The 12,845-nt window shown below is 33.8% G+C and overlaps 1 protein-coding gene across 1 annotated transcript in view; it reads left to right on the forward strand.

Annotated features, from left to right (window-relative positions):
- The window catches only part of LOC113044051 (VPS10 domain-containing receptor SorCS1), a 143,656-nt gene that overhangs the window by 66,970 nt on the left and 63,841 nt on the right, over positions 1-12,845 (forward strand). Inside the window, exon 2 of the mRNA XM_026203639.1 lies at positions 8,701-8,768. Coding sequence (XP_026059424.1) covers positions 8,701-8,768 — 68 coding nt within the window. The remainder of the gene's footprint in view (positions 1-8,700; positions 8,769-12,845) is intronic.

Below are 12,845 nucleotides of genomic sequence, written 5' to 3' on the forward strand. Positions count from 1 at the left end.
ATTTCTTATATTTATTTGGCATATGCTGTCATCTGTGTACTATATGCAAATGAAGACAGGCTTGCTGTCTGACAATCTGACAACTGTCTGCTTTTAAAACTCTATACAGATGACACTCTGCAATACAGAACATGGATTATTAAAAACTTGGAAAGCAACAAGCATGTACCAGGCGCTTAATTTAGCATGAAAGACGGGTTCTCTCCGCTAATTATGTATTTACAGTTTTTATGTTGAGCAGCTCGATGCTTGTTCACTTTCTGAATGTACATATATCTCTTTGAATTAGCAGAAGACTGTAAGTTTAAGATGCTGTCAACATATAGTGAGATGGAGCACACTTGACAAGTTGTGTGGGAAGATTAAATCTGTTCCAGCTTTTGAGACTGAATTTTGGAGAGGAAAAAAATATATCTGAATTTTGGTTCTACTTTTATAGAGAAAATAGACCTAAGGGCTAAAACTCAGCATATGTATATATAACACTGTTATGCCACAAGCATTTTATAACAACTTCCAAAAGTTTTACAGTGAATTTATAGGTCAGGCCACCAAGGGAATAATACTCTGATTATAAGTCACACTTAAAACGTTCAAGTAATTTTTTGAAAGAAGTCTGTTATGCTAACCAGAGCTGCTTTTATTTTTAACTGGCATGTTGTGTTCTGGTCGTTTTAACCCGGAGAGGATTAAATTTTTTACTGAAAATGCCAAGTTTAGCAGTTATATATAACAGTTGTGTTATCGTATTGTACTACAACTTACTGCTCTCTCTCCTGTCTGGAACCTGATGAAGGGCGACGATTTAGGAAGGGGTGCTGATGTTAATTAGGGAGGAGGCGACTGACTCTTCACAATATATATATATATATGTGTGTGTGTGTGTGTGCTATACTTTATATATACTTATGCATTTAGCAGACGCTTTTATCTAAAGCAACTTACAGTGCATTCAGGCAATCAGTTTACACAGATCATGTGTTCTCGGGGAATTGGAGCCCCAACCTTGCGCTTGATATTGCAGTGATCTACCAATTGAGCTTCAGGAACACTGTATATATATATATATATATATATATATATATATATATATAGTTTCACACACTTTTTGGGACCAAACAAAATCCATTAACCAAAAGATCAGCAAAAAAAAAAAAAAAAAAAAAAAAACAGTCATTCAGTTCATCAATAAACTAATCAAGAACTCTTATTGAAAGCAGTGGCAATGAAATCCATCATGTGTTTCCATCAATTCAGTAAATCTTAGCCACAATGATCTGCCTTTGAGCACCTTCAGCCAACAGCTCTTTTCACCACAGTGTTTTAACAAGCGCTGCGAGGGATTGATTCTTCCTGCTGTCATAAGACAATGCAACAGCTCCTTCTCCTCTTCTCTTCTCATCCCACTGTTCCTCCACGTGATTCCCCAGTCAGGGTAACAGCATCACACTCAAACAGCTCTTTCTCACTCCTGCGTTCAGCAAAAACACCTGCTAATGCACTCAGATATGCACATTATACTTGAACTTCAGCTCTTACTCTGTTGGTTTACACTGTATGTGTGTTTTGTGCCTTGGCATCAGTAAAATACCCCTATCTGTCAGTTTGCTTTGCTGTCTGAGTTCAGTATTCTCTGTGCATTCACACAGTGACCTCCAGATCCACAGGAGATGGTGAGTGCTGTTAATTCGTGCCTCTGTGAGAGGGAGTTTTATTGTGGGACTTTAGTCCTTGGTTTTTTAAGCCAAGGACAAGCACCAAAAAGTGAGAGAAAGAGGTGCAAGCTGGCAGCTATTAGTAAAGCAAATAATATACTCAGAGACCTGCTACAGCATCAGTTTTGATCTTCACGTGCCATACAAAGCTGTACAACTTTATTCTTTCTGTGAGATGCAATACTTTGAATTGATGTGATGCTGATGACAGATTTGTCATTTTTAGATGAACTGTCCATTTAAGACAAAAGGGCCAGTGACTGTATTGTGAATTGCAGGTTGTCATAAATCCACCATTGCTTTCTGGTGCTGAACTCTTTTCTCAGATGCAAGCACAGTGTCCTCAAGCTCCTGGAACAGTGTGATGCAGTTGTACTGACATATAATCCATGACCATCTGGCTCCACACCTTTGGGCCTACAGTTGCTCTTTCTCTGGCTTTCCCTTCATGCCCTCTGTACCAAGTTCATCTCAGATTTTCACAACAGTTCTCCTGGACCGCTTCCTTTTTATACATTTTTATATGAGACATGTCACCATATTGTTTTTACTACAAGATGAAAAGTCTTATATACTAATGTTGTTATTGTTAACTAAAACTATTAAAATTATATACATTTTATATAACATGAAATCAAATTAAATGAAATAAAAGTTAAATATAAATATTGTCAACATCTGTGTAGTATCTTTGTATAGCATCATCTGCCTTTCACAAAGTAACACTGAACTCACCCAGAAATCCATCAGTATATTATTATGGGTGGATCTATTTGTCTGGCACTGAGAGGCATTGCTAGGTTTAATTGACAAGCTGTGTAACACGACATTTGTACGCTTGCGGGAGGATTTAATCTGACAGGAGCTGGCAACAGCAAGGCCACCTACAACACTCTCCATATGTAAGAGACAGAAGGGCCCACCATCCTTCAGCTAATGTTTACCGCTCTGCTGTAAAAGATGCCGTCCAGGGATGAGAAATTGACCTCACACACAGACACAACATAAACACAGTTAATATGCCACTGGAAATGATGTCATACGCATGTGAAATTGTATTGCCTGTTTTTAAGTCATAGTTTGTGTTCAATATGAGCCTGAAATACAAAACAATCAGCCTAATTAGGGATATTAAAGACCCACATACAAAAGCACAAACATAGACTAATATAAAAAAAATTATAATAATAACAACAACAACAATAATAATAATAATAATAATAATAAATTACTGTGTAGAGCATATTACATTTGTGAAATTAATATAAAGCATACAATTAGAAAACATTTAAAATATTTGTTAATGCAGTTTTATTTACCTATGTTGTTTTTTAATGAGTTTTTCATAAAATCATAATTTTTTAATAATACAATACTGCAATAATGCAGTGGTTACTATTTTTCAAAACGTGCAATTTTTGATGAGTTGTTAAACTATTTCTCATATGGAGACTATCATGACAGAAAGTTATCAAGTGAATTTTGCTTTGTCAAAATATCAAATAATTTTCTTTGAGAAAAATGCTAATGTTAAAAATATTTGCCAGATGGCAAATACAATGTAAACAATTGTTTATCATACAGAAAAGTATATTACACAGTAGGGGGTACAAGATTGCTATATTGTGTGATTGTGCAAGGCTATAATCTAAATTCCCTGAAACTTTGAATGTCATAGTATATGTGCTTTGACCCTGATGATTGCTGGTTGTGGTTTATTTTATCTCTCTCAAGCTTAAGGACACTAAATGTTTGCAGACTTTTCATTTGTGTATTTCCCTTTTTGGCACACACTTCAGGAGCATCTATGCTATAATTTGCATGTTTTTTCTATCAAATAATCAGAAACAAACATTTGAAGGACGATGCATCTCGTGATACTTTATAATGAATGTCATGCATAAAATGTCCATACTACCTGACAGATGTCGCTGAAATAGTCTGGAGAGTCACACCTGTCTCTGTTACAGGCAGAGCTCTGGAAATGGTGAGGAGAAAAGTCAAGATCTTGTAGTTACAGCATCCACCAGCAGGGGTTCACTAGGCCAGCCAAGCTCTGACCCGAGATTTGTGCTGCATGCCACGATGCCCTAAAAGTGTGAACTCTTTCTGTGCAGTAGTAGATACTTTTTAGTGTGTAGAAGAGGAAGCAAACTTCATACTAACATGTAATTGAATTGTGATTGGTTACATCTACCATGTTTGTAGTTCTGTTTATTCATGTTATTGGGTTTTTGCCAATATAAACCATTTAAGATCTTCAATATAAGACTTTCCAGGGATTTCTGACATACTGTTTTAACATAATATGCTTTGGGACACACTTATTCATTTAGGATAAATAGTATGCCCACTGGGATGCAGGGTTTGGTATAGTTCACTTTTACTGCGATACATTTCCCCTATAAGCATATTCGTTACTTACTACAAAATAGTCAGAAGAACTCAGTCTGCAGGAAAGCAGGTTTGGCGAAACAGTGGTCGGGCGTTTCCAAGACTCATAAAAACCCCTTTGCTCATGTGCAAACAAGTGTGCGCTGCGCACAGCCGCAGATGATTTTATTTTCTTCTCAAGTTGAGTCAGGGGTGTGCAATACAGCAATGATAATATGGTAGGTGCAATGTAATGATGTGCAATCTGACGTTAAATCACACAAAGAGTGCACGCACATTGATTTATTACTAAAAGTACTAAAACGAAATATTCCAGGCATTCTAAATTGTAGACGGCAAAAATGCTTATGTAGGCTTTTTATATTTATATAATTTCATGTAGGTCTAGTTTGTGTCTCGATTAGATATGGTAACCCTCGTTTCCTGAAGGACGGAACAGAGACGTCACGTCGGTGACCAACGAATTGTGATATCGAGTCCCAATTTTGTCGGCCACCGACATGCCGTCGAGAGCGACCGACTGAAAGAGAACGTCTCGGTTACATATGGTGGGTATTTCTTCAGGGCATTTTATAGTAGGCAAAAAAATCATTGACATGCCCAATTCGGACAGGATTAAAATCACAGAGGAGCTGTGGTAGTTATTACATTTCCCCGCTTCCCTGTGTAAAATTAATCCTGTCTGAATAGGGCTGTATATAATTGTTTCTTCATTAGTTAATAGGGTTTCTTCCCTCCAAACATTCCTCAGCTGTGGCCAAATGACGTGTCTGTTATAAATTAGGTGTATAGAGACAGTACCTTGAGTTTTATGGAGGAAAATAAACTAGAACAAATTCGACTTGGACAATTTAGTCCTGGCAATGCTAAGCTATGGGGCATGTCACTATTTGTTAAGATGGGGATTTTTATGGGGACAGCCTTATATGTTTTACGCCTCTCTCCCACATGTGAAATTGTTGCCGAATTGCTCTCGCTGTTCGAGGCTGGGATAATTTCATTTGACAACACCTGTTCTAGTGCAATGCATTATTTTTCAGTGGGAATGATCTTCTCCCCTTTAATACAAGAGAATGGCCCAGTACCATCCATCCAAAACACTACCCACAAACACTTTAACACTGGTTTCTGTTTGACTGCTTCCCAAAAACAGTCATGCTTTATACCAAATGCAGTGTTTTATTTGAATATTAAAGGAATAGTTAGTCCAAAATGAAATTAGGTGAAAATGTCCTGAAAATTGTGAATTTTATATATAAATATATGGATGGTAATGTATGTCCTTCCAACAAATGTAAACCTTTTAAAGTCACACTTCAGTGTTATTTCAACTAATTATGTGCCAGTGTTGTTTTCTCTGTAAATATTTCCATAATTCAGCGTACATAACTAGAATTTAAGAAAATACTTGATTTAATAAGGTGTTCAGAACAGCACTGTAGTGAAGTGTCTAATAAGCCTGATCAAAATGCAGAGAGAATCAAGCCAAAGCCTTTGTAAATGAAGGAAACTTAATCAGAATAAAGGTCTCAACATGTAAACAGCTTAGACTCATTACTCACAGAAACATGCATCAGCAGTATTAAAGTCATTTTTTCAGATTTAATGGTTGTGAAAAAAAGAAAAGTAACCATTGTTTCTAATGTTTTAATTTCATTACAAAATTGTTTAAATTGTCTGATTTTACTGAATTGTGTGTCTTACATTACATATATATATGTAATATACGTGTGTGTGTGTGTGTTTTATATTAAAATATGTTCTATTTCACATCATAAAAATATAAAAATATGATAATGCTTCCCAACTACATGACATATATCACTGAAAATAATAAAGAAAAAAGGCAGCATTTAGAAGGCCTACACCTTTTAGCCAATCAGAAATGCTTCCTACCAGTCAATCTTTGTGTGCGTTCAGAAATGCTGACATCTGATTGGCTAACAGTGTCTTTCAAGGGTGGTGTTATGGAAATGAGGCATATAACTGAAGTAAGCAAAAAATAATTTTATGCAGCATTACTGACTTTTTGATGAATTACACACTGGCTCGTTACTAGACATATGCCTTTTTCTTCTTGAACTATTTTAATTTTCAAATTAAGTGTTTGAGATTGTCCAAGCAAGATTTTTTTTTTTTTTTTCTAAGGTTTCCAGCAGACTGAGGCAGTGTCTCTTGCAATGTTTTCATGTGTATTGCACCATCCATTGTTCCCTTTTCCCCCCTTTTAACGACATGAATACTCGATGTTAACAAGAAAAAGCACACTTCATGATTCTATCACCAGCATACTTCACTGAAGAAACTGAGTTCTTTTGGACCACACATATCACCATGATTTATCTTGTTCCCATGCATCTAACCACAAAAAAAAAAAAAAAAAAAAAAAAAAAAAAAAAAAAAAAAAAAAAAATTGTACATTTAAACATTAATAGCAAAATAATATGGACTAATATGGATTGTTATTATTATTGTAACTGCATTTTTGAAAAGGTTTTTAACCAACTCAAAATCTATTTAGTGTATGGCTGAAACTGAAACTGAAATTAAACTTTTGATTTAGCCATTAAATGCCATATTGTCTAGCTCCAGACATCGTTTCTGCCTGCCGAGCTGTTCGTGATGTTGAGCAGTGCTCTGGTGCTTTGCTCTCCGTTACTGAACTGTATGTAAATGTCAGGGCAGCTTCCAAATACTACAAGAGATCCCAGCAGTTCAGGTTGCTCCCCATATTGCTGAACAAATCCACCATAGCCTTAAATTTGTTGTCTGTTTTACATGAAGACCTGCATTATTCTTTGAGCTGAAGAGGGATTCCACCATTCATTTTCTTTCCCAGAGTACCCTTCTGTTTGAATGGTTCTTCACGCTTCTATCTTTCAGCAGTTTCAATTTATTTATTTTTTTTCACACGCAGGAGGCCTGTTTGAAATGGGCTGGAATCACTGTACCAGTTTTATTAACGCTGGATTCAGGCCTGCATGTTAGTAGACTAAAGACTTTGATGAGTTTAGCCTTGAGGAACACATTGAAAGTTTAATGATATGGTCATTTCTGGCTGCCCTTTGAAGCTGTATTACATAAAAATAGGTTTGCATTTGAAGAATTCACAAAACAATATATTATAGTTCATTGTTTTCATCCTAAAATGATTTGAGTGAATGTTTAAACTAATCTTTTTTTTTTAACACCCAAATGATAACATTTTGACTCAAAACGTGCTCTATATGAGTGAGGGCTTTCAGGTGGTTAATATATATATTTATATAATATATATAATTTTTTTTTTTTTTTTTTTTTTTTTCACACACTTGTTACTATAACTTCTGAGAGACTCAATGAACTCTCCCCCCGTAATGATCAGTGCTTCTTCAAGAGGCTTTGAGTTCATATAGGTATGAATTCTTTCTTGGAGCATAGATTGTAAGTTTATGAGTCTACTTTTTTTCCGCTCTAGGCATGAATTTCCTCTCTTTCCCGTCTCTAATTTTCCTGGAGGAATTTGACTGACCTAGTTAGCACAGTCTCGTGCACCTTAAGAATTTTATAAAGGATATTTACAGCGCTGTAGATAGATTCAGCATGATATGATTAAGTAATGAAGAGATGAATTATTAGGGTGTCAAGGAGGAAGCCTGATGCATCATTTAATGGTGTTATATGCTGAGATGAAAAGAAGATGTGAGGATTTGTGCATTTTGAGGTTGTTTTAGGCTGATTTATTGAGCAGTTTATGGAATGGGTAATTTAATAATAGTTCTGATTCAGATTTTATGTGGACGTTTGTGCTAAGAGATGATTTGTTGATTTTTTTTTATGCATGAAAAATAATTCCAAAATTAGTTTTTTTTTTTTTATTTTTTTTTTTTTGCTGCCAAGGAATCTGTCTAACACAACTATATGTGGGTATATGAAATGTTTTTGAGAAGCTGACATGATTGTGGCATGCAATACTTCATTTATCATGACTTTAAATAGCATTTTGCTATTTTAAAGTCATGTGTGCAGCTTTTATGATCTACAGTCATATTAACTGCTTAATTTGTCACAACATAGTGCTTATTAACATATGTAATTGGGGCAAAATGTTTTGTTTTGTTTTTTTTATTTTATTTATTTTTTAATGATAATGAATGAAATTAATTTATTGGAAATAAATGTAAACAATTACATGATCTGAGATATGCTTAATTAATCTTACATATTAATCTAAGATAATTGAACTTGAAAATGAACTTTTTGTGTGAATTTATACAGTATACAGCATTCTGCCAGATAAATAACGCATTTAAGTTTTACTAAAATGCATCGTTTCATCTGAAAACATATACAGTAAATATGCTTTCAGAAGGTTAACAGGGTTAACAGTTTTGCAATTTAATGTAACAAGCCTTGTGATCAAGGTTGTGAAAGTACAACAAACTTCTTAGAGAAATCAATGCAATCAAATATATTTCAATTAACGTTTCAGTTGCCAGTTATTTACTAATGCAACATCATGGTTACAGGATTGACATTTTAGACCCTACCCACAAATCATAACTAAACAAGACAAAATAAAATGAATATATATGTTTTTCTTGTACTACAGGTGATTCTCATGCTGACCAAACTGTATGACTTCAATCTGGGCAGTGTCACAGAGAGCTCCTTATGGAGGTAAGAATACAGATTCATGCTGAAATGTTTTACTAGCATGTTATGTAATATACCTTTGTGACTGTTTGTTTCTGAAATTGTTAAAGCTTTTATTCAAGCAAGTTGATAAAATAGTTCACTGTTACAATTTATACATTGTGTAAATTATGTGATACAGTGTCCCGGTGGTAGCTCCACAAACATCAGAGAGAAACAGATAAATACATTGTGCTTTAAAATTTCTCATATTCTCTCTGGAGTTGTGTTTGTTTAAGCAGCGTGGCAGTACAAACACGTCCAGCGTTGTGACTTTTAAATCAACTCTGTATTAATAGTCTGATGAAGCTACATTAGCTGATTAATGGCGTGTCTGTCGCTGATTGTTTTTATTCCCTCTCCAGCGCACAGCTCATTGATCTGAGTGGACATAACACATGTGTATTAGAGCTGCTTGAATGGAGCTAATATTGAACATTTTAAAGGGACAGTTAACCAAAAAGTAAAAAATCTTCTTGCCATTCCAAACCTGTTTCTTCTGTGGCAGGCACCAAAAAAATAAAAAAATAAAAATAAAAAATAAAAAAATAAAAAAATAAATAAATAATAATAATAATAATAATAATAATAATAATAATAATAATAATAATAATAATAATAATAATAATAATATATATATATATATTGAAGAATGTTGGCAATCAATGGTTTTGGATCCTACTGACTTCCATAGAAAGGACAAAAATACTATGGAAGACGGTGAGACTCTAAACTGTTAGGTTGCCAGCTTTCTTCTAAAAATCTTTTCTTTTATGGAAATGATGTCATCATTTATTCATCCTCGTGTCATTCATGTATGCATTTCTTTCTTCATTGGAACCCAAAATTTATATTTTAAAGAATATTGGCAACTAGATGGTTCTCAGATCCCACTGGCTTCCATTGTAAGGACATACAATGCTATAGAAGTCAATGAGACCAAAAACAGTTATCAACATTCTTCAAAACATCTTATTTTGTAAAAACTCAATTGTCATTATCATGTATGATAACGAGTATTTTTGGGTGAGCTATTTCTTAACTTCCACTAATCTAAAGCTCTATTAGCATCAAACAAATGGTCAAATTGGCCTCAAATCACCAGATCTGGCAGCTTCTACCAGCAGCAGATTGGAGTGGAGATGCTTAGCAGACTGTGTGGCCCTTTAGCTTGGGAAGTGGGAGCTTCTATCGGAAATGCATTGGCCAAACATTCTGTAATATAGCAGAATAGGAAAAGATCCAGCTGAGCTCATAACAAAGAAAAAAATCTGATTGGTTCAGCAATCTCTCACTCTCAGACAATGCTTTGCTGTTGACCCAGCATTTCAGTAATGAAGTTAGTGACCCTGCATAAAATATGCTGGTAACCAGAGGGTTATTCATTAAATGGCAGTATGAGGTGTAGTTACCTACCCAATCATTTAAGATGAACTGGAAATGATAATTAGATTTCTAGATTATGTCTGTCCTTTATGTGTGTGTGTGTGTGTGTGTGCATGCTCTACAGTTCATCATGTAAAGGTTCACCTATGTATTTCATTATGAAAAATGGGTTATTTATCCATGTAGGTCAAGACTGAAACACATCCGTGTCAAAACAACACTTTTACATTTGTCAAAATATATACAGTAAACTGTTTAAACTGTTTCTTATTGAGAAGTAATTGAATATTTATTCTGCAAAAAATACATCAAATTAATTGAAAAGTGAAAAATCCATACATACTGTTCTTTTGAGGAATCCTGAATAAAAGTATCACAGTTTTCACAATAATAACAGCAAAGTTAATATACTGTTATTGCTGTATTTTTTTTACTATATATTCTGGTTAATATAATATAATATAATATAATATAATATAATATAATATAATATAATATAATATAATATAATATAATATAATATAATATAATATAATATAAGTGTGCAATGGATACAAATGTGTAAATTTATGAAAAAAATGCATAATTTCTAGTGATTTTGAGACTGATATTCTGTGAATTGCATCTTTAAATATTCTGAATGATGTGCTTTCTGTCTTATACAGGTTATCATGTAAGTGCATAGTATCTGTGTATAGTTACAGTACTGTATAGTAGTATATTGTAAGTGTAAAAGCTTCTCTAATCGATGGTAATTTAATAACCTAGGCCATATTAAAGGTCACGTGCATCCTATAGTGTCCCCTCATGATATCTGCATATTTCAAGACAATTATTTCCCCTTCACCCGAGTAGATAAATTCAGGAACGCTTTAATGAATGTAGTCAAATCCCTTCCATGGCAGATCATTAAACTTTCATGGGAAGTTATAAAGAACTAAGTCACTTCCTAGAATGTAGGTACTGTAATCTGTTTTTGGAATAGTAGTATGTATAGTGAATAGTGAAACACTGTAAACATATGGTCAGCAAAAAAAGTGCTATTTCTGAAACCAGGTGTCTTTGTAAAATGAATAAATATTATTATAAAAAAGTACTAGCCTCTAGTACCCTTAAATACTTACAAGACCAAGAGAGAGAGAGAGAGAGAGAGAGAGAGAGAGAGAGAGAGAGAGCAAAAAATAAAAGTACTTGGTAAGTACTTAATTTATGACATTGTTGGCTTTGAACAAAGCTTCACTGTGATAGCTGCTCTTATTGAGGTGCTGGTTATTAAATGTAATTTTGAGTATGAAAGAAGGTTTGATTAATGCACATAGGCACAAATTATACAGCCTTGTGTCCTCATGCCTCATGTCTATGCTGGTAAAAAAAAAAAAAAAAAAAAAAAAAAAAAAAAAAAAAAAGATTAGTTAATTTCTTCATTGCAAATTTCCTTCATTTGTTCAGAAAAATGCATTGTAAAAAGGGTTTTGTCAAATAATATAAAATGTGCTTTTATTAAATCAACTGCTTTTATTCAAGTCAAGATACCGATTAATATTAATTAACTGATCACTTTTACAATGAAAGGCATTCAAAGAAAGTATAGGTTCAGCACAAGTTTAAGATCCGTTTACAGCATAATATTGATTACAATCAACCAATCAACCAATCAATCAATCAACCAACCAATCAACCAATCGATCAACCAACCAATCGATCAACCAATAAATCAATCAACCAATCGATCAATCAATCAGTTAATTGATCAATCAACCAATGTTACACTGATTTAATTACAGGAGAGTTGAAGTGAACTGTGCAATTTTTTGCAAGGAATTATGTAAAGCAGAAATGGCACTTGCAGTAATTATTTGGTTAAAACTCATGCATTATTTGAGATGTTAAGCTGTATGAATCACATTCAGTTGTTTAAGGGTTTTAAGCATTATGTGAAAAGCTATTCAGTGTTCTCCTGTTGTGAAATCATAATCATGTTTATTACAGCGATTACTCTAAGAATACTCTTTCTGTTGAGCATTGTAAACTGCCCTTTTGCAATAAATACTCATCTCCACTTGAAATATCCAACTGTTCTTAGCATTTTGATGTATAATGAGTTTGTTTGTCTTTGCTGAGCTGTTCATGCCTATTTAACCATGTTTGTACATATTTTTGTCACGACTGAAGGATTGTCCTTGCTCTTTTAATATAAAAGTTGTTTATACTATATAACATCCTCAATGTGAAGACCCAGGACACAATAATACATTTTTAAGTTACTTTACTAGTTACTTGAAAAAAAAAGTATTCTGATTAAGCAATTTGTGTTGCTTGTTATTCGCTACTCCCAACACCGTTCACCTCAACACAATGTCATGTTTGTATCAAGGACCCATTCACAATGTATTGTTTGGTGGAAAATAGTATGACCGGGGTGAGTAACATACATTTACACATCAACATCTTTTCAGTATTCAGCAACTTGATTCTCCCTAATGAATGACAGCTACACTGGTATTTTCCATTTGCAATTAAAGCTTGTGAAATAATGGATTCAATTAAATTATGTTGATGCAAGAAACATGGACTAACATTAGAAGTGAACTTAATATTTGAACAAATCCTCTTCAAAGCAGGATATTTGAAATTGCATGCTTTTAATGTATTAATGTAGCAATGAGAACTCTAAAT

This window comes from Carassius auratus, chromosome 26 (assembly GCF_003368295.1).
Source record: "Carassius auratus strain Wakin chromosome 26, ASM336829v1, whole genome shotgun sequence".
Taxonomy (NCBI): Eukaryota; Metazoa; Chordata; class Actinopteri; order Cypriniformes; family Cyprinidae; genus Carassius; species Carassius auratus.